Source organism: Chelonia mydas, chromosome 7, assembly GCF_015237465.2.
Source record: "Chelonia mydas isolate rCheMyd1 chromosome 7, rCheMyd1.pri.v2, whole genome shotgun sequence".
In the NCBI taxonomy this organism is placed as follows: Eukaryota; Metazoa; Chordata; order Testudines; family Cheloniidae; genus Chelonia; species Chelonia mydas.
Genome location: NC_057853.1, coordinates 57,371,087 through 57,392,995, shown reverse-complemented (window position 1 = coordinate 57,392,995; position 21,909 = coordinate 57,371,087). Strand labels below are relative to the sequence as shown.

General features: G+C 46.9%; 1 protein-coding gene across 6 annotated transcripts in view; it reads left to right on the top strand.

Moving 5' to 3' along the window:
* ARHGAP22 (Rho GTPase activating protein 22) overlaps positions 1-20,672 on the top strand; it is a 233,645-nt gene extending 212,973 nt beyond the window's left edge. For all 6 annotated transcript variants that reach the window (XM_037904172.2, XM_043552188.1, XM_043552190.1 and 3 more), the window contains 4 exons: positions 6,774-6,847; positions 8,998-9,119; positions 13,817-14,720; positions 19,735-20,672. In XM_037904172.2, the coding sequence (XP_037760100.1) occupies positions 6,774-6,847; positions 8,998-9,119; positions 13,817-14,720; positions 19,735-19,963 (1,329 nt within the window). In that variant the 3' untranslated portion in view covers positions 19,964-20,672. The remainder of the gene's footprint in view (positions 1-6,773; positions 6,848-8,997; positions 9,120-13,816; positions 14,721-19,734) is intronic.
* The last annotated feature ends 1,237 nt before the right edge of the window (positions 20,673-21,909 follow it).

Below are 21,909 nucleotides of genomic sequence, written 5' to 3'. Positions count from 1 at the left end.
AACAGCCTCTCCATTTTCTCCCCCAGGGTCTGAGCCAAAGCCCACTGAAGTCCATGGGAACCTTCCCCGTGACTCTGATGGGCTTTGAATCAGGCCTTAACATTCTAAGCTCCAGCTTGGAGCCAGCGTCTTTCGCAAGTTAGCCTTGAAATCCTGTGGTTTTGTGTCCATCGTGCACGTTTTTATGTACTCTTGGGCTATGGCTGTTTCTTCCTTAGCAGGGCTATCCCATAGGCCAGTGATCCCCAACGCGGTGCCTGCGGGCACCCTGGTGCCCACCGGGGCATTTATGTGCGCCTGCCTACTGACAAGGGAGCGCTTCCGCTGGACAACCCGCCGCCGAGGAGTGCAGCTGCCGGACAGCCAGCTGCCGAAATGCCACCTAGAAGCGGCAACGCCAAGAAGCGTCGCCTCTGAAATGCCACTGCTGGGCATCCGGCGCCCGCCACACTCTTCTGGAAACCTGACTATGCTATAGCAACAGAAAGGTTGGGGACCACTGCTCTAGGCATTGCAGTAACAACTGAGAGTCAGGAGAGCTGGATTTTATTTCCGGCTCTGCTCCTGCCTTGCTCTGTGATCTAGGACAAGTCCGTTTGCCTCAGTGTCTCATTTCTTCCTTGGGGATAATAATTCCTACCGCACAGGGGGATGGGGAGGTTTTTCGAACTGACGTTTGTAAAGGGCTTTGAGTTTCTCAGAGGAAAGGAGCCAGAAAAGGGCAAATTATATTTTCCCATGTGGGTATGAGGGGAAATAACAGCACCTCTGCAGCACCTTTCATTTGAGGGTCTTTTCTTCAGCTTCTTTCCTATCTTATTCCAAGCAATGGAAGGGACTGAAGGAGCCCTCCAGCTCTCTGGTGGTGGTGGAGATTCAGGAGGGTCGTTCCTCCCATGGACTTGTTAGGCGGGGCAGGGTGATAGACAAAGGGATAGATCTGATCCGAGAGTCCTGCTCCTATCCCTGTGATATCTGAGCTCTCTACTGGATGGCGTGTCAGAGCTGCTGTCGTGTGCATGACTGTCACTTTCTAAGTGGGGATTTTACAAGCCTGATTCTAGTGTCTGCCAAAGAAGAACAGATGCCTGTGGAGTCAAGAGTCTTGGGTTCTATCACCTCTTCCATGTATGTGTGGTCCATAGTACAGGCCCATATCTCCCTCTGTTGGCTGCTCCTAGTGGCCTGTAATATAAACCTGCTACTTACAGCAAGTTGCACAGTTAGTTATGCTCTAGCTCAAGTGGCAAAGGTCTGTGTAGTGATGCCGATGGTCCCGGATTCAATCCCTGCTGAGGATGTACAGGTGAGGCCACCATTTGTAAAGCATGTGGTGCAGCTGCCAAGCCTGGATTCTGTATTCAGCACACAGATTTCTTACTCTATGACACAAGCACAGCCGCTCTGCCTATAAAAAGCAGCAGCACTTCAGATGGTTTAGTTTGGTGGTAATGTGGACGGGGTTTAACCTGCACAGACTGCGGAGAGAGATTTGGATTTCCGAAGCCTGTTACACAAGAGCAGACTCAATGCCAAGTTTGGCAAACATCATTTTATAACCTCATTTAATTTATAACCGACACAGTTGGCCTGTATTATCCGTCCTGGCTGCAATTGTCTGGGAAGCAGCATCTGAGTTGCTTTTGTGTGAATGATGCTAGACAGAATTGTATTGGATTATTCTGTCTGGCATAGAACATTGCCAGTGCCTTGGCGGTGTCTCTTTAAGCCACTACTGAAAATGCACTTGTCACAACTTCTGAGCTGTCAAGAAGATTTGGAGTCTCAGTGTGGGTGGTTTCCTTGAAGGAACTGGAACACACACAGCACGGTCAGGGATTTCCCCAAAGTCGTTACGTGCCCAGTGGAGCCGGTAGCACAGTTTAGCATGGAACCAGTACTGCACTGGCCCATAGAGCTGGCTGAACTTTGTGTGGAAGGTTTTCTTTCTGAAAAATGCAGTTTCATTGAAACTGAAGTTTTTCATGGGGAAATGTTGATTCTGATGAAAAATGTCAGGTTTCCCCTGGGGAATTTGAAGCCAGAATTTGTTTTGAATCAACACTCCCAAAAACAAATGTTCATTTTGACTTCAGTCATCAGTTTTTCAATTTTTCTGAACGAAATGAAAATCTTTGTTTTGAATTGGATGTTTTGACTTAAAAAGTCAAAATGTCTTTTCATTCAATTTGTTTCAAACTGAAAAAAACTGATATTTTAAATCAAAAGGTCAATTCAAAACAAAACTAACAAAAAACTTTTGCTTGAAAATACCATAACCTGTTAAATTGAAACAAAAACCTTTGTTTTGTTTCAAAAAGTTGGTTTTGAAGCCGTTTGAAATTTCCTATGGGAACTGAAATTTTTTGGCCAAAAACTTTCTTCATTTAAAATTTACCCCACTAAAAATGTCTCTGATCCTTTGTGCTGTTCTGTTTTGAGCAGAGATGGGTATCGTTATATAAAACATTTAGTACTGCTCAATGCATCTGCCCTCACCAACTGCAGCAAACCAGCCTCAGGAGCTGTCCTAAACTTTGTGTGTGTTATCCAGATTGCTCAGAGCTGCCCAGCTTCTCTTCCAACACTGATCGAGGCCCCTCAGCTCCGGTACAACCCCAGTATGGTGGCTATAATGCAGACGGGTTTTTAAGAGCATCCTTGAACGATGGCTGGCATGGCTGTAGTGCTGTAAATGGGACAATGGCAGGAGCACAGTCTTTCTTTCTCAGGGTATTTTGACACTTTGGTTCTGGTCCCAGCCAGTGCAGGGCAGTGCCCAGGTGCATGAGAATGAAAAATTGGGGGAACACTTTGAAACCTTTTTAAAAAATCATGTGAGTTCAGGCTGAGCTCTGCTGGTAGTATTTTTGGCTTCTCCATTTCCAAATGGAACCCAGCATTCATGGAATTAATAAGCTAGTAAATTATTTTGAACATTTAAAAAGGAGATTTGGGGCAAAGATGTGAGTTACTTTGCTAAACCCTGGTTCTCCTAGCCCAGCTGGGGGCTCCCATGTTAGCCTTAGTCTGTTTTGCACCTTGGAGATTCCTGAAACCAGTCCTTGTGAAGCAGTCTCCTGTAGGGATTGGTGCAAAACACGGTAGTTTACATTAGTGTCATGCCAGAGGGTTGAGCCATTGATAAAACACACTGCACTGGTAAATGAAAGAGTACTGGAGCTAACTGGCTCTCGTGGACGATCCCAGCCATCACGTATGCCCAGTGCTATTAGACCATTTCTGCCTGGCGCTGTTTGCATTCAGGAAGGTGGCTTTCACACTTTCCTGTGGTGGAGGTGCTAGCCCCAGGCTTTCAGCGGGGGTTGGTCTTGTTGTCAATGGATGCCAGCTTGTGACAAAATGACAAGTGCTCCTGCAAAGTCTGCAGCAGTAAAGATAGAAGTTTTATCTGCCAAATATCTGCATTGTGATCGGTCCGTGGATGCTATCTTTTTAACCCCATTTTCTCTGTCTACCGCCTTTGGGCCCTGCATCAAACTAACCCTCTAACTCATGAGAAGGATCAGGTGCAGCTCCCATTGCGAAGCTCTCTGCTCAGTCCTGTGGGGCCATGGCATGGAGCAATTTATCAACACACAAAGCCGGATTCTGCCCTGACCGATACCTTTGAAGCAAATAGGGTTGCACAGAGTGAAAGCCAGGGAAGAATTTGCCCTGTTAGTTCAATTGCTTGTAGATCAGGCCCATCTCTAAAAATATGGTAAAATAACTTGTTTAGAGTAACTTAAAAACTGAGCTGAACTTTCATCCCAAGCTACAACTTAATCTGAATCGAACCTTTTCAGAGGTTCAAACATCTATGGCTGGCATTTTCACAAGTGACTGGTGATTTTGTATGCCACAGTTTTTGACACCATTAAACAGGCCTGATTTTCAGGAAGTACTAAGCACCCGCTTTCTCTGACCCTTTTAAGGTGTCTCAAGTTGGACGTTGGATATTAAAGCACCCAACTAGTCACTTTTGAAAATCTTGGCCTTTAACTTTTTCTTTTTAATAACTAGATTTCTCTGCACTCCACGTCTTGGAATTTACTGGATTAGGCTGGGAATGGAAGCAGAAATAGTGAAATATTACAAGAAGGGTGTTTTTCTCTTTCTTTGGACTATTTTCTGAAGCTTATCAAATGTTTTTCCCTAACCTGTGAAAACTAGCCTTTTTTTTTTAAGTTTTCCCATCACTACTTAATAATCCATAATTTAGTGTCCTCAAATGCACCATCTGGTCTGTCAGCACAAGAAGGAATTGTTCTTCCAACCGTCTGCTGTGTGGGAGTTCGTTAAATCTCTCGGAGGAAGTTGCAATGCATCACAGGCCTTGTCTCTTCACATTTTAATGTGAAAATCCAGCTGTCTACCCCAAATCTATGGTGGTGAAGAAGGTTGTCACAGCTCATTGCATGAAAAATGTAGCAGTTACCTGTTGTCCGTTTTTAAAACCTGTGTTCATGCCAAGCCATCAGTTGCACTGTTCATAGCAAACTGGTAGCTAAGCAGGCAAATAAGATGACCAGATTGTGTTGGTATCTAAGGGCAGATCATAACTAGCTAAGGCCTGTCCACCAATCATTGAAGTCCATGGGGCAGTTCCCATTGACTTTAATGAGCGCTGACTCAAGCAGTAAAGGTTTAATGACTTGATCAGTATCTACTGGTGTTTGATGTACAGAATTTTTCAACCTCTTCATTTTGGACAGTATGTGCTTTTTCTACTGGAGGAATCAGTCTGCTCACGTGGTGAACTGCAGAGCATGTAGCTTGTTTCACTTCATAAACCACAAGTGAGTTTCTTCTCCCCCCGCCCGCCCTTTTCTCTTTCCCCAGTGGAGTGGTTTTTTCAGAAAATTCCAAGCAGGAGTTTTCAGACTGGGGAACAGCCCAGGTACTCTACTCAGAGGTAACTCCTGCTGCTTACTATGCAGATGCAGCGGTCACTTTCCAGCAGAACCAGTGAGGTTCTGCTGCACAAACTGGGGCAAGATTGGGCAGGGGGGTGTACAAGGTATGTATATTCCAAGAGGTGTGGATCCCCGCTTCATGGGGATGCAGTGCACATTGGCTCATTGGGACCTAGGGGCAGGCTAGGGGCAAGCTACAGGAGTAGGTGGTGCCCTACCACTCAGCTTATTTTTTCCCAGTCCCCCAGCTTTACTAATAAGGTGACCACAAGGTAAGTCCCATAGAAAGGCACTAAACAAGAAGCCCCACAAAGCCATTTTTGCAGTCACTGCTCAAAGTAGAACTGCCTGTTAGGCATGAAACTCGGTGTCAGGACTCCTGGGTTCTTTTCCTGATTCTACCACAGTGTTGCCATGGAGGAGTCCTTTTGCCTCTTCGTGCCTCAGTTTCCCTGCTTGTAAAATGGGAATACTTCTTCCCTACCTTTCCAGGGGCTGTTGAGGCTAAATCCATTGATAGGTGTACAGTGCCTTGAGATTCTTGCATGGAAAACATCCTGGAAGTGCAAAGGGTCATTATTGGCAGGAGTGAGTTCTGCTTCTCCGCAAGACAGGGATGGTGTAAGTGCTGTGTTACAGGTGGGAAAACTGAGGCACCGAGGTGCAGTGTCTTGTCTGAGGCCAGTGGCAGAATTTATGCTGGTGAAATTAGGAGATGCAGAGAGTAGGGTTTGATAGTGTCAGGGGGAGGTGCCAGTGGGTCACAGAGCTGGGGATCTCGCTGTCAGATCAGTGCCTCCTTACGTAAATTGATGGCAGGAATTGAGTTTGCAAATCAGTGGTCAAATTCTAGGCCCCCCCCTCCCCCAGCTGTGCACATGAAGAGCTATTGGAATTGGAAAAGGTTCAGAAAAGGGCAAAAAAATGATTAGGGGTATGCAACAGCTTCCATCTGAGGAGAGACTAATAAGAGTGGGACTTTTCAGCTTGGAAAAGAGACAACTAAGGGGGGACATGATAGAGGTCTATAAAATCATGACTGGTGTGGAGAAAGTAAATCAGGAAGTGTTATTTACTCCTTCTCACAACACAAGAACTAGGGGTCACCAAATGAAATTAATAGGCAGCAGGTTTAAAACAAACAAAAGGAAGTATTTCTTCACACAAGGTACAGTCAACCTCTGGAACTCCTTGCCAGAGATTGCTATGAAGACCAAGACTATAACAGGGTTCAAAAAAAGAACTAGATAAGTTCATGGAGGGTAGGGCTAGCCAGGATCGGCAGGGATGCAAAATCATGCTCCCTAGCCTCTATTTGCCAGAATGGGAATGGGCGACAGGGGATGGATCACTTGATGATTACCTGTTCTGCCCATTCCCTCTGAAGCACCTGGCATTTGGCCACTGTTGGAAGACAGGATACTAGGCTAGATGGAACATTGGTCTGACCCAGTCTGGCTGTTCTTATGTTCTTATGAGTTTTGACGGCATCATTGTGCAGGTAACATCCTGGGGGTGAGGAGCCATCGCCTGCAGCAAAACAGTGCAGATCCTTGGAGCCCAGCACACAGGGCTTGCACATACCCAGCTTCTCCTCCGGGGTGGGTGCGTTTGAGGCCGGGTGGAGCTGGTAGATCTGCAATGTCATTATCTCTTTTCCTCTCTCCCAAGGTAGAGTGCACCACCCTAGGGGGGTACCAGTTTGCTGAGGGTGACAGGGCATGCCCACCCTGAGGTTCCATGGAGCACCCCACTTTCAGTGTCTTGTGGCCTGGGATTGACTGAGGGAAGAGGATTTGCCCAGGCTGCACTCTGCTCTACATCACTGTTCTCGTTGTTTGTCTCCTCCTGTAGGGCACCCGAGAGCTGGCTAAACAGGTGAAGACCCTGCCCCAGGCAAACTACAACCTCCTCAAATACATATGCAAGTAAGTGGCATTAATTAGCGCCCAGGAATTCCAGAGCTGCCAAGTTTTGTTCGGCTTCATGTGACATCATATGCAAATGATTTAATGAGCCGATTTGCACATTTGAAACTAGTTTGCATATAACTAAACTCCTGCTTTAAATATGTGTGTGGATTCAATGCTCATGCAGTTCTGATAAATGAAGCGCTTGGTTTATCTCGAGGACAGGCTGCCCTCACCCACTGCCGTGCCAATAGGCCTCGGTATTAATCACATTTGTTATGGTAGTGCCTAGGGACAAACCAAGACAGGGCCCACACTGCTCTAGACACTGCTAATGCAGAGGAGCAGACAGATCTTGCACTAAAGTGGTTACAGTCTAATTAACTACTTATGCCAAACAATCTGTTCCGTCTTCTATGTGGCTATGACACTCTGAGCACGGTTCTCCAGCCTGAGGAAGAGCTCTGTGCACGCTTGGAAGCCTGTCTCTCTCACCAACAGAAAGTGGTCTAATAAAAGATATCACCTCACCCACTTTGTCTCTCTGAAATCTAAGTAGAGCATCCCCCATACTGTAAGATAGCAAGACTTTGGGGGCGGGAGCTTTTCACCTCAATTTTTTCACCCTTTTCCACAAAAATGGATGGTATTTTTTCTCAGATGATTTAAAAAACAAAACAAAAAGGGTGGTGAGAATGGCAGTTCTTCTAGGAATGGTGGTTTGCTCCTTTCTGCCGTGTTCCTGGGTAAGAAACGGCAGGAATTTGCTCAAATTACCATTGTGAATTCCTGGAGAGACAAGGTGGGTGAGGTAATGTCTTTTATTGGACCAACTTCTGTTAGTGAGACAGACCAGTTTTTCGAGCTACACAGAGCTCTTCCTCAGGTCTGGGAAAGGTACTCAGGCCATGTCTACACTACAAAATTAAGTCGACCTAACTTGGTCGGCATACAGCCGCCACAGTAATTACATCGCTTGTGTGTGGTTTACACTTTTCTCCTTGTGTTGGCGGTGCTCATCCTCACCAGGAGCGCTTGTATTGAGTGTACTGTCAGTGAGGGGCATTGTGGGAAGGCTCCTGAAAGACCGTAACAGTTGACATAAGTAATACAGCATAGATAACACTGTGTCGACCTAGCTACATTGACTCTACGCGGCTCATGGAGATGGAGTTATTAAATTGGCATAGCTGAACAGTTATGTCGACAGGAGCAAAATTTACGTGTAGACACTTTCATAGATAGGTCTATGTAAGCTGCTTTGTGTCAACCGAAGCCCAGGTCTACATTAGAACTTACTTTGGTATAACTGTCACTCAAGGGTGTGAAAAATCCACACCCCTGAGTGACATAGTTATGCTGACCGTAACCCCCTGTGTAGAGCTTCTCCTGCCGACATAACTTCTGGAGTTATTAAGCCGATGGCTTAGAGTGTCTTCACCAGAAGCATTACATGCAAGTTTGTAGTGGAGACCTGCCCTAACTCTGTAGTGTAGAGCAGGCCGAAGTGTGTCACAGCTAGACAGATATGGAGTTAACACACATTGCAACAGCCCATTCAAAGTGAAGTGGTCAGTTAACGCTGCTACAGTCGTAGGACAAAGGAGGGTGAGGGGGTTACAGATTGAGCCATAAATCCAGTGTCTTTATAAAGTGTCTGATTTTTGATGTGTAGCAGAGTTATGAATTGAAGTTCCCAAGCTTGTCTTTTGAAGGGGTTGTGTCGGTTTCCTTTGAGGACTGAGAGATCAGATATGGACTGGTTGTTTTGTGAAAAGCATTCGCCTACAGATGATGTGGTGTATCGTGGATCCTTGTTAAAAGAGGCGAGAACCTCTGTTTTCACACAGATTAAATGGTCCCATGTCTGCAGCACTAGTGACCGCTGGCCCTTTCCTCTTCCCACGTTCCAGTGGAACTGGGGTTACTATTATTATATATTTGTCCTGTGGCAGCGCTGAGGAGCCTCAGTTATGGCCCGGGACCCCACTGCGCTTAGTGCTGTACGAACAGATCCAGACAGCTCCCGCCCACGGAGTTTACAGTCTGAGACGAGAGACAACCGGTGACTACAGGAGCACAAGGAACTAGTGAGATGGAAGGTTTCATGTGCCATTTACTCCTCTCTCTCTCTCGCTGTGTTTTTTTTTTTCTGGGGGCTCCTGAAGATTCCTCGATGAAGTTCAGGCTCACTCCAGTGTGAACAAGATGAGCGTCCAGAACCTCGCTACGGTGTTCGGCCCAAATATACTGCGGCCCAAAATGGAAGATCCAGTCACCATCATGGAGGGTAGGTGCTCTCATTAAGGAGAGGGGGCCATGTTCTGGACCCGCAGGGAAGCCGCTTGTAAAGTGTTGCTGCCAGAAATAAGATGCCATTTGTCATATACACTACAGATAATGTCATGGGGGGAGCCATCACTGGCAGCAAGCTGGGCATCCTCTCAGTCAATGCCTGTGCATGGGACACACCATTTCCCTTAGCACTTGGAACAGCCTCCCGTATCACCTCTGCAGTGAGGCAATATGGGAGTATGTACCTCAGGCTTGGACTCAGCCGGCCAGTGCCACTGCTATTTTTAGGTGCTAGCTTGAGCAGAGAGAGTGCGCGTAGGTCTCTCTTAGCTGGAAATACCCCTCACAGCTTCAGTGTAGATGTACCCTTCCAAGCATGGGCTTCCAAAATGCTTGCTGTGCTGAGAACATGTGGGACAAAGGCAAGACCCAGGGCATCAGTTTAAAATCACTGTTAGTTTTGGATCAACTTGCCTTTAAAAGTCTTTAATCTTAAACTTTACAAAATCCCTAGAAAAATTCTATTCCTGACATGTCCCAAACAAATCGGTTGCTTCAGTTCAAAATGAGGAGGGCAGAAAACAGAGCTTAGAATGGAAGCCTGGACGCAGCCATAACTATGGAGTCGTTCCTGACGCTGGCTCATAAAGCCGGTCCCACTGAGAGGATGTCCCTTTCCTGTATTTGTGGCTCAGCTAGAAAGAGAAAAGCGCCCACAAATATCTGGCTGCGCTGCAGCTGGCTTTCACTGCATGCAGGGCGTCCTTCTTGCAATTTACTGCAGGGATTGCTGAGCTGGGGAGAATGGAACATGGCAGGATGGGGTGAAATAGGCTGTGAGAAAAGAGTGGGCGCGGTGGGAGAGCCAAACTTCTCCTCTTCCACATGCTCTGGGCTTCCGAGGCATGGGCTCTTCCCAGTGGGGCAGTGTGGCTAGTATCATCTCAACACAGATGGGGCAATATTGAGTGTGCGAGAGCCACAGTAACTGCTGTCAGTCCAGCCAGCGCAAGGATGGCTTGCACAGACAGGTCTGTTTTGCATGTGTGTGCTGCTGCCCTGCTAGTGGATGTATTTAGAACTACTTGACTGTGTAGCTCCAGTGGTAGAGGCCTGTGTTTTCAGAGCAGGAAGATCTGAGTTTTCTCCCTGTTTCCATGAAACTCTGAGAGCAGCACAGTGACTGCTATAAAGTGGTTGCTTGTTTGTTATGAGTTTTAGCCTAACTGTTCACACCACCCGAATCACACCCCTAATGCAGACCTTGCTGTACAAATGCATAATCTTAAGAATAACATTTTAATTGCCATTTGAGCTGAGTGCAGATTTGTCCATTCAAGACCATGTAAGTGCAGATCTCCTGGGGTGCAGAACACTTTCTCCTTCCCGTGACTGGGATCAGCACCAACGGGGACCTAGTCCTGTTGGGGAGTTATAAATATCTGTTGTTTGATGAAGGCTGATCCAAGGATTTGTCTGAGAAACCCAGGCACAAAGTACCGGGCAATGATCAGCACCTAAAAAGCAATTCCCCACTTTAATTCTTTCTTGTTTTGTGATGATCTGCTCATTTTTCTTTTGAAGTTGAGCCCCCTCCGTTGGGGATGCTGGATATTGGTAGCCAAGAAATGGGGACTTGGGTCAAAGCATTTATTACCAAGCATCATTTCTGGAATATAGGGCAATCATAGTGTTTCAAACATATTCTGTGGGCCCTTCAGCCAAGTTCAGAAGCAATGTGATATGGTGGTAAATGGCAGTGTTTGTTACTCAGCAGTAAATCAACGTACGTCAGGCCATCTTGGCTGTACCATGCACCTTCTTACACCTCCTGTTGGTTGTTTTTGCTACTTTTCCCTCCCCTTATGCCTTTCTCAGTGTGTAATTACACCCACCCTCTTACAGAAACCGTAATGTACATTGTCAGCTATATCGTCTCCTCGCCCAGCCCTCTGCTTTTATTAGACCCACGAGAGAAATCAGAGAGGCTATTCAAAAAGGAATGAGGCTGCATAAAACTAATCAGAAAACAAGGAGCTGTATGGCATCGGACGCTCCCTGCTCTGTACAAGTCTCTGTCACAAACATACAAAATTCCCCATCTCTGAAGCATGTCCCAGCATCCGAAGCTTGAAATATCCACCTCCTCAAGGGCCAACAAAGGTCTTGGGCGCTCTCTCTGGCTGCAGTTCTGCTTCAGAGCCGAGGAACAGCCTACTGCTCCATGGAACTGTGGTCTACAATCACAGTGGTGCACATCTCAGCAAGGCATGTGCAACCAATGCAGGGGCTGAACAACAGGGGCAGTTCTGCTGGCGCCATCCAACGTCTGGCACCAAGATGCTAATTGCAAAGTGGCTGAAATCTGCCCCTTGCTCTGTTCTGAACTCCAAGAGTGTCAGGGGAAGCGTGCTATGCGTGATGGAATTACTTCGGATAAAACAGTCATTCTCATCCTCTGAAAAGGAACTGCCTTTAGTCTAAGGTCCAAATGAGCTTCCTAAAGACACAGAGAGTGGGCACCCTGCTTAACTAGCAGGGGACAGTTCTCGAGCCTGTGTTACACAGGGGGGTAGACTAGATGACCACAATGGTTCCTTCAGGCCTCCCAATCTATGAATGGAGGCCTAGGAGGTTAAGGCTCAGCTTGCTATGGGCTCAACTTCACCCGGTGTGTCTGACAAATACCACTGCCCGCTAGTGGATGGAGGCCAAGCAAGAGGATATAGGCCATGTTACCAGCAGTAACGTTGACACTTAACTTAAAGGGGAATGTCTCTGAGACCCTGTGCTCTGTGTTGAGCTGCACATGTTGGGATTATTCCCCAAGCTCACATGGGTGATTAGCTGTACCCACACCCACTCACTGGGGTACTCTGTCCCTCTCTAATGGTGGCTGGGCCACACACACAGGATGATGAGCCCTTGCTATAGCATCTCCTGCTATAGCGTCTCCTGCCTCAGCTGACAGACTAGGTCAGTGAGCTGAGTCCCATGCTTTTAGAGCCAGAGGGCCCAGGTGATGACGACCCAGGGCATGTTATGGAATTCAGCTGCTGATCATAGTGTTTATACTGTATGTACATTTCCACAGGTTCCTTACTTGGGTGCACTCTTCTCAAACTGTCAAATGAAGTAATTAGATATTGACTTGAACCAGAATCCTGGATTCAAATATCTCCAACCTGGAGAAAAGCTGGGATCCTGCTCTAAACTTTGCAGCCTGTGACCATCTTTGGAAAGAATACATGTCGAGTCCTAAGCAGACAGCATGAGGGATGCTTTATGTTACTGTCCATTGAGGGCAAAAGATCAGTTAGATATAAATGGTGGAAGGGGGAAGGGATTCTGCCTAATATAGCTGCTCTTCAGCTCAAGGAGTAAAGTGGGATCTGGCACTGGCTGCCATCAGACAGGATATTGGGCTAGATGGACCATTGCTCTGACCCAGCATAGCCATTCTTATATTCTGTCTGTGTAAAAAGATACAGAGAAATACTCTGAGCCATTAACAATATACCTTTAAAATGGGGCTTTTCTTAAACATAGAAACCAAAATGTTTAAAGTTGGGGCCCTGAATCCGTATTTAGGTACCAAATAAGCAGTCTAATTTTTATAAGTGTTTAGTTCTCCCATCTCCTGTGGACTTCAATAGAAGTTGTAGGATCTCAGCATCTCAAAATATCAGGCCTCTTATTGAGATCCTGTAACTATAGTTGTAAGTACATATTTTTAAGTGCCCATATTTGAAAAGTTTGGCCTTATTCTTCATTGATCTTCAACAAAAAAGATAAACGGTAATTAATGAAATTGCTGTTGATCGTGATTTTCTCATTTATATGGTAGAAAATACTTTGATAAATGGCTTTTTCTACTAGTTTTTGTTTCACTGCTGAAAAAACAATTAGAGCTCACTTATGGATTGGCCATTTGTCAATTTTCTGACATTCTGCATAGAGTATTTTGCTCAACTTTGATGAGTTAAAGTAGGGTAGGGTAAGAAAGCTAAAGTAGGGTAACTCAACTGAAGTCAATGGAGTTACACCAAAAATGAATCTATCACAGTAATTTAAAAATCTTATTTCTATGGCACTTTCCAAACTGATATGTAAACGAGGGGTGACTTTGTCTATCTTGAAAAGCAGCCACTTTTGAGGTTGGGACATCACAGGTGTTTAACACTTCAGGACAGGATTGAAGATCACAACAACTCCATTTGAAACAGAAGTATAGAAACAGGTATTTGGATTGAATGTTGCAGAAAACCATTTGTTCTGCTTACATATGGGAATCCACCCATCCACATAACCTATGTACAGGAAAATTACACTGGTGTCAAGCTTTCTCCAGGATTCTTTGCTTAACAGGGGGAGGAAGCATGGTGTAGTGGTTAGGGCAAGAGGGAGTGGGAGTTAATGATCTGTATTGTGGTAACTGGTCTGGATCAGGGTCTTCTGTGCCTCATTTCTCCCCTTTCTAATAATGGGAACAATGATACTCACTCCCCTTCTGCAGTCCTTGAAGGAAAGGTGGCCAGAGTCCTTGCTATGTATTGCTTATACAGACCCATTGTGCTTGGTGCTCAAGGACATGCCCCTGAAGAGCCCGGGGGTTTCTTTCAGACAGGAAACGAATATCCAAGGCCTTCTTGTTTCTCGCATTAAGTTCTTGCCTCTGTTCTCTCCCCGCAGGCACCTCGCTGGTCCAGCACTTGATGACGGTGTTGATAAGTGAACACGGACAAATCTTTGCCATTTCGCAGGCCGACGTGGCCGGGGCTCAGCCCGAAGCCCGCTCTGTGCTGCAGCGCAGCATGGTGGAGTGGATCTCCGAGGAAGATGGGGAGGAGAGCAGGTCGGAGAAGAGCGCCTCCAGCCCTGCCGACCTGCCTTCTAGCAGTGCCATGGCGCCGGACGCCACGCCCAGCTTGCTGGCGAAAAACGCCCCTCAGGAGCACAGCAGCAAAGCCACCCAGCCTGCCACCAGCCCCAGCAAGAGGGTGCAGACATTACCCACCTGGAAGTACTCCTTCCGGCAACAGGGGGCAAGGTCTGTCAGCCCCAAGCTGGGTAGCTCGTCCTTAGACATTCCTAATCTCTCCTCCAGCGGGAACTGGCTGATGAATGGACTGTACTCTCTCCGAGGCCACCGCCGGACGTCCTCTGGGGAGCGGGTGAAAGACTCAGGTTCATCCCAAAGACTCTCCACCTACGACAACGTCCCCTCCTCCAGCCTCTCCCTGAGCGCACACAGCATCTCCAGCACTGCTTGGTCCACCTCGTCCTGTGAGATCTCTGTCGTCGATTCTGTCAGCAGCTGCCCGGCCTGCCGGGCCAGTGACTCCTCTGCTTTAAGCTCCCTCAAAACGGAATGGGCCACTCAGGGCTCGCTGTCGCAGAGCGAGGTCAAGACTGTGGACCTGGAGAACAGCATGGAAAGGTTCGAAATGTGCATCAGCAGCTGCAGCGAGCAGAGTGACCTGGCGGCTGCTTCCAAAGACTCAGCCAAATGCTCCAGGGCTCTGCAGAGCCTGGTTTCAGAGCTAAAGACAGGACTGAGCAAACAGAGGACTGAGTATGAGTCTAGTATCAAAAGGTAACACGACTGTCAGCTGTGAGCGGGATCTCTCACTGCAGCATTGTCCTTGTCTGAGCAGTACATTCCTGCTCCAAACAGGGAATAGACCCAGTTCTGCCGCAATGAGCCTGAGCTGCAACGTGGGGATTGAGGTTGGCTTAGGAGAAGGGGCTGTGAAGTTTAGATACAGATCTGGATCTGATCTCCCCCAAAGCTCAGTGGTGACTGGTTCCGGCTTCGCTCCCATCTCTAATAGCTTCCAGTTAGCCACAGCTGAAAAATGAGATTTCCATTCTGTGGGAAATTCCAGTATTTTGTCATTTTCAGTGGACATTGGAGGGGTTTTAGTTCAGTCTGTTGACCTCATGGGAGATGTAGTCCAGCTGGAGAGCCCAACGCACAGGGGGGAAGAGGGCATGGAGCATCTGAACTACTACTCCCATGAGGCACTGTGGCAGCTCAGCCTGACACAAAGACTGTCAGCCCAGCCTGAAACAAAAGCTTTGGTTTAAGATTTTTACCTGTGGAAAATTCCACCAAAATCCATCTTTTCTTGGGGTGCGGGGCAGAAATGTGATTTTTGACAGAGCCCCATTTTCTAGCAGGAATGTATTTCAGTTGCAGTTTTTAGACCAGCCCTACTTACAACTTAGTTCTTGTACTTTCAAAGCTTAGACATTCTGGGCTGGGACTCCTCTTTGAGTGTACACACACACACACGTATTTGCTCAAACGTTTCCTTCTCTAGAAATCTGGCTTTGCTCCTTTCTTTTATGCATTGTGACTTAGCCCTTCAGAGATGCACAGAGAAATGGTCATTTCTTCTTTAGTGCAGCCTGCTTTCCTCAGCCATCAGGTCCCTTACAGATTGGGACGTGGGTTGCTGGGCCTCTGAACACACTGGATTCCAAGCTGGAGTTGTTTATAATCATCCCATCTTTGACGAGAGTTTTCCTTTCAAAACCAAGCAGCTTGCACACAGCTCCCATCCCAATCCAAGGGACTTGTGCACATGTGACTGAGAGCTGAAGTTGGCCCCAGGCATGTGGGAGGAACAAAATCTTAACTCTTTCATGTGTCCCCCCTGCAAAACATCTGGGTGGATAACAGGTGAGGTGGGAAAAATGGGGGTTGCCTGGGAATGGGGGAAAACAGCCGCCCAGAGCAGCACATTTCCCCCACTGCAGAGACTAAAGTCCAAGTAAAGGTAGAGGGAGGAATGCTGCCTCAGAAAGTGCTAACCCACCTTGCATAACTCTCCTGAGAAAGGGCTGAGCTGACTTCACTCTTGCATGCTGCATGTGGAGTCCAAGCACTGGCTGCTAGTCTACACTAAGTGCTGGCCTGGCTGCTTCGACCGGGGGGGTGACTGAGTGTCCCCCCCTTCTGAGTGCATCTGCAACCGTTTGCATAGCTGGGTGCCCACTTCTGCAGGAGCAGTGGCTCAGGCTTGCAGAAATGGGCATGCAGCCTGGCAGAATTAGATGAATTTTGGCTATGCCTCCTTGCTTTATTTATTTAGGAAAAAGCAATGGATTAAATCCATTTGTCTAAAAACCTCTTTCCTGGCTGGTTGATTTGGATCTGTGGCTGTGCTTGTGTGGTTTTCAGAGCTCCATCTCAGTAGCAAGGTATGGTTTAATGAGGGACTCTGCGCTTTTATTTTGTGGCGCAAAGAGAAGCTGAGAGTGTGTGAACGCACTGCCTGGGGCAGGGGCAGGAGTCCCTGTTGATGTAAGGGCTGCTGTTTGCCTGTTTTCTCTCTCTCACTCACTCTTAGTCAGAAAGAGGCAGGTTTTATAGCTGCCCTGTGCGCAATCTGTGCCAGAGCAATTTGCGGGTGTTATAATGATCAGGCTCCCCCTATTAGAATGCCAGGTGGTGAAAGGACAGCTGCAGCCAGGACTGCATAGCAGCAGCTCCAGGAAAGATTCTTTCCTCATGGAAAAGTCCTGTAGAATGTAATAGGGATGAAAGCTGTAGGGCTGCACAGAAAGGTACTCAAGTAATTTCTGTAAACCCCTCAGAACCTATAGTATTTTAGCCGCGAATGAGACTCGTAGTGCAGGCTTTTCAGCTGTTTTATAGAATCGCACGAGGGTGTGGCGGGCGGGCGGAGGATTTAATTGGCACGTCAGTTCTATAGGATGGTTAAAATTTTGCAGTAAGGTTTGAGTTTTCTTCTAAATTCTCCAGGGCTTTTCCAAAGCAGAAGCTGGGTTTTCTTCCCTAGCTAATCTGCTGGGTGCTAGGAAAACTGCCTTGGACCGTTATTTGTTTCAGGACATATGTGAATATTCCCAGTTATAACTGTAGGACCCTCCAGCAGGCCAGCACTCAGTCTGTTCAGCAAGCGAGGCAGTGGTCTGCAAGATTTCCTTGGCATTGGGGCCATCTGGGTAGGGAACAGAAAGGGTGCCAGTGGTTGGCCATCACCTGGCTGTGGAGGAGGACTAGTGTCCTGGCCAACTCTTAAGTCTGTCAGTTATTTTTGATGGGAGGTGCTGTTGATAAGGCTGTGATCCTTAACTGGAGGTGATGGAACTGCTTTGAAATAGCTTTGTTTCCTTGCATAGAAGAGCATTCAAAAGATACTTGTGAGCAACTGTTCATCCAACCCAAGGAGACTTGGCTGGAGTTTAACTCACACATGAAGCTACAAAGAAGGCCCATAAGGAGACCTGGGTTGCAGACTACTAGGTAGATGACTGGTAGGCCACTGTGTTCCCAGACACAAACGTGGTGGAGATGGAGCTAAGGCTCAGAGAATGTGTTGATAACTTAAGGGTCAAAAACATCATAGCGCTGTTATTGTGCCAGACTGACAGTATCCTGTATGTCCTGGACAAACAATATGGAGTTTAGATAAGCTTTATTGAATTGGATTGTGTGCCTTGAAGTTGAAAATGCCCTTGTTCGTGATGGTGGTGGATTGTATGTAATTTTTCTAGGGACTCAACTAATGTATATGTTAGGACCATCAAAGGACTTTCTGAGACAATGTGTGTAAAGTGGGTTTCTTAGGAAATAGCTGGGGGGTGAGGGCCATGCAAATGACCCACTTGGACTCCACCCTTTTGAAGCTGGGCCCTAGGGAGGAAAGGAAAACGCAATCACCTGCTCCTGGAAACTCCATGTCAGAATCCCTGAACTGTGTAAAGGGTGGACTAAACTTGTTCTGAGCAGAAGCTGTGATGAACTTGTGACCACAGAGGAAACCCCATGGATGAAAGTTGAGACTGCTCCTGCCAGAGCCCCCAATAGGGTGGTGGTGGGGAGTTCTCTGGTAACCTTATTAGCACGTGTGTAGGTTCTTCTATTGCTTTTAATCTGCTTTCTCTGTAGTGCTTTCATCTTAAGAATCAAATAGGCTTGCACAGGAAGAACTGTGTGGTACCCTAGAAGTATTAACAATCCCCGTTATCAGTCTCTGAAGAGAAAACAAACAGATGTGCTTGGGCAGCCTGTCTTTGCAGCCTGGAAGTACCTCAGTCAGCAGGGAGCGAGATGCAGGTCTCCCCTCACAGAGGTGACCGCTGGGGAGCCGTAAGCATGAGACGGGGTGCCCGTGTTGCAGCAGTGAGGGGAAATACAGGCGCAGGTACCCTGAATGGTGACAGTTATAATGATCCCAAAGCCAAGCATTGTGCATGCCTGACTCTAATGAGGCATAGGGTTTAGATTCACAAGGTTCTGAGTTCCAGTCCTGCCTGGGCAGTTGGTTCATGGTGTAGCCTTAGATAAGTCCCTGGGGTTTTGTCTCCATTTTCCCTTCTGTAACAGAAGAGTTCTAGTTCCCACCTGAGCCACAGGTGCTGTGAAGAGAAGTTCATTGAGGTTGGCGAAGCACCCCTCTACTCTAGTGACAGATGCCCTAGAAACACCACTGAGGAAATTATTTAGTTTGCGTTCTGAGCAAGATGTGGATGGTGTCGTGTGATTGACAGATGGGGCCATGTTTAATATGTTGTTTTTATCCTCATTATTTAACAGCTGCTTCATTTGCAGAGCCAGGTCCAGCCTGTGCACTGAATGAGGCAGGTGTGCTGTAGGGAAAAATAGTCAGTGATCATGTAATTAAAAATTGGATCATTCTGCATAAGCCCAAGGGGGCTGAATTAAAGCGTCTGTCTAGCCTTTTTGAGTGCTTGACTTTGCGACCTTAATGTTCTTCTGATGTAGGGTTTTTTTTTTTAATGTAACTTCCTAGAGTTATTTTTGCCATTAAAAAAATAAATGTTTATTATGCACAACTGCAACTCCTCTCCCCAGCAATAAGATTTAAAACTCCAGCATTAAAGGATATGTTTCACCCCTGTAGCTACACTCAGACCTATTTTAGTCAGAAGCACCAGGATTCGATCTCATATGAACCTGTCACCATAGGGAGATGCATAACGCACTATGCTATGCACAAGTCACCAGTGGGTGACCTGTACATGAGCTGGCCCATGTTAGAGACAGTTGTGCTGCCTCTCATGCAAAAGCATGCTCTAATTGAAAGGGATTTGGGCTCCATTCCCATCAGTGAGTAGAGAGCTATGATTCTTTGCTTAATAAGGGTTCTGAAGGGCATAGACTTAATAATGCCAGTTAGTAGAAGTGAGTCTAGAACTCCTGGTTTCCAATGCAGGTTACATTCCTGTAGGTATCTCAACAAGGAAAAGCAATGGCATGAAGAAAGAGGAGAGTTGCTTAAATTAATTTTTACTCTAACCAGTGAATGGATTGATTTGTAAATTCTGAGAAGGTTGATTGATTGTCTGCCCACAAAGCCCGTGCTGTAAGTTTGGGGAGGACACGCTGTCTTTTTTATACCCAGAAGAGAGGTTGAACCATTGATCAACATACAAAACTTAACTCAACGTTACCTCCCGAGTTATAGTTGGTACCTCCATAACAAACCCCACTGTTGGTGGCATCACGTTAAGATGTTTGTTCTAGCTGTCATATGGCAAACGTGTATGTTTCATGGCAGTCACCGTAGCAGTTGTCGAGACTAAAATGCTCTTTGTTTTCTCTTGGCTTTAAGAATTGAAGAAACAAGCGCTGACCTGAGAAAACGAGTGACAAGGTTGGAAGAGGAGTTGGACCAGGAGCGAAAGAAATACACAATGCTGGAGATCAAACTGAGGAATTCGGAGCGTGCGCGTGAAGATGCTGAAAAGAGAAACCAGCTCCTGCAGACAGAAATGGAAGAGTTTTTTTCGACATTAGGAAATTTGACTGTTGCAAGCCGGGGAGCTAAAGTGGCGAAGTAAAGGCAGCAGAAGTACACTAGCGACCGTGTTTTTTAATTCCAGCACAAGTCATTTTGTTCTGGGTTACTCGTGCATCATGAGTATTTTTGCAGTGAGTCCCTGCTCTTAAGGATTTTTGCTATGTTGTTTTGTTTACATATGCTATAGTATTTGGGCTGTCAGGGAAACTGACTGTTAAAGGCAGTGCTTGAAACTGTAGACACCAAATTGCAGATGGCTGGGCCTCTCTTTCCTAATGTCAAAGGGACAACTCTGTCACTGCAGTCATGGCACTGTCTTTGGCTTTACTGGGCCACCCTTTGCTGGTCCAGAGACAACAGTAATGCTCCCAACACTGCTGCCATGGCCTAAGAGAGCGGCAGGCAGGCTGGCTGGAGCTGAAGGAGCACGCACAGTTCCTGTGGAGGAGACGACACCGCTAGCCTGACAGTGGATTTAGCTCGTGATGAATCAAGTTGAACTTGGCAGGTTTTCCAATCTTCATGAAATTTGTTTAAAAATCTGCTTGGTGAAAGTTCTTATTCCTGTACTTGGTATTATTTTATGAAGGGGTTTTGCAAAATTAGCTGACAAGCACTCGAAGTGTCAGACTTTCACATGCCTTCATTAGTCACCCAATTTCTAACCCCAACCCAGCCATGCCCAAACTATGACTCTAAATATTATTATTTGCACCAAATGTGACTTAATAAAATATGTGATTAATAAATACCTTGGAGGGGCAACCTCCCTGGAGCTTGAACTAAACACATCTGGCCACAAGGGTCCTCTGCAGCCAGGCTCTTCTCTCTTCTTCGTTCTGAAATGACAACTTTACCAATAATTGTAGTAATGAAGCTCAACATGGGGAGATGAGAGAGAGAGAGATTTCTAACCTCCTTCTTGCTTTTGTTTTAAATGAATAAGCCCTTGTTAGTTAAAGGCCACAGCACTGAAATTACCAGAGCGGTTACGGCAGTAGAAGAATAGTTTTGAATGTAGGCCTAAAGGGACCTGACTGACCCACTGGTACTTGAAGGCTGCTGTTCTCTCAACAGCTCTAATGGAAGAGAGAGAGAGTCTGTTCCTTGCCAATTTACCCCAATTCTCCTCTGGGGAATGCCACTCTCCGAGCTAGAGGTGACAAATCTATTCAGTCCTGGGTGTGGCTGTGGCTCTCAACAAGGAGGTTTGTATCAGCTGTCCCCCCCCACCCCACTGCTAAGACATGGAGAGAGGGCACCAGCTTCCAACCAATACTGAGGGGGGGCCCAACTGCCCACCGCAGTGCAATGCTGGGTCCTGACCCCAGCACCATGTGCACCCTGCACATTGTCACTGACGTCACCTGAGCATCATGAGCTCCCCTTGGCTGGGTGCAACATGCACCATTCTTCACTCTGTTCTGCCCCCACAGTTTCAGTAGCCCGCATAGGAGAAATTGGCAGCAGAGGAGGCTAAAGAAAGAGGGGGTCGGCACTGCTAGCCCCAACGAGGGCTGGGTGAGCTGGCCCAAGGGCTGCTTTGGGTAGGGTTACAGTGCTGGGGCTGCTGTAGGATTTTCAGAGCTTTTGAGTTTCCTCTCCCTAACAGGCTTTTCAAAGACTTGATGGATTACATTTAGCTTCCCCTGTGCCAACCCAGCCTTCCCCACTGTAACCAGCAGGAGCGGCATGCTTTTCTCCTTTAGCTAGTCCATGCCGCTTTGTTTCCTTTTGGCTCATGTGCACACCCATCCCACCATTCCCCTTTCTTCCCACAGTGATGAACGTGTGGCAAATGAGTTAAGCAAAGTAAAACCCCTTCCTCTGCCAAACACTCAAACCTTGCTAGGCTCTGGCAGGAGGGCAGCTTCTGTTACCACGCTGGATACTTTAAAACAGTGACTCTCAACCTTCCCAGACTACTGTACCCCTGTCAGGAGTCTGATTTGGCTTGTGTACCACCAAGTTTCACCTCACTTCAGA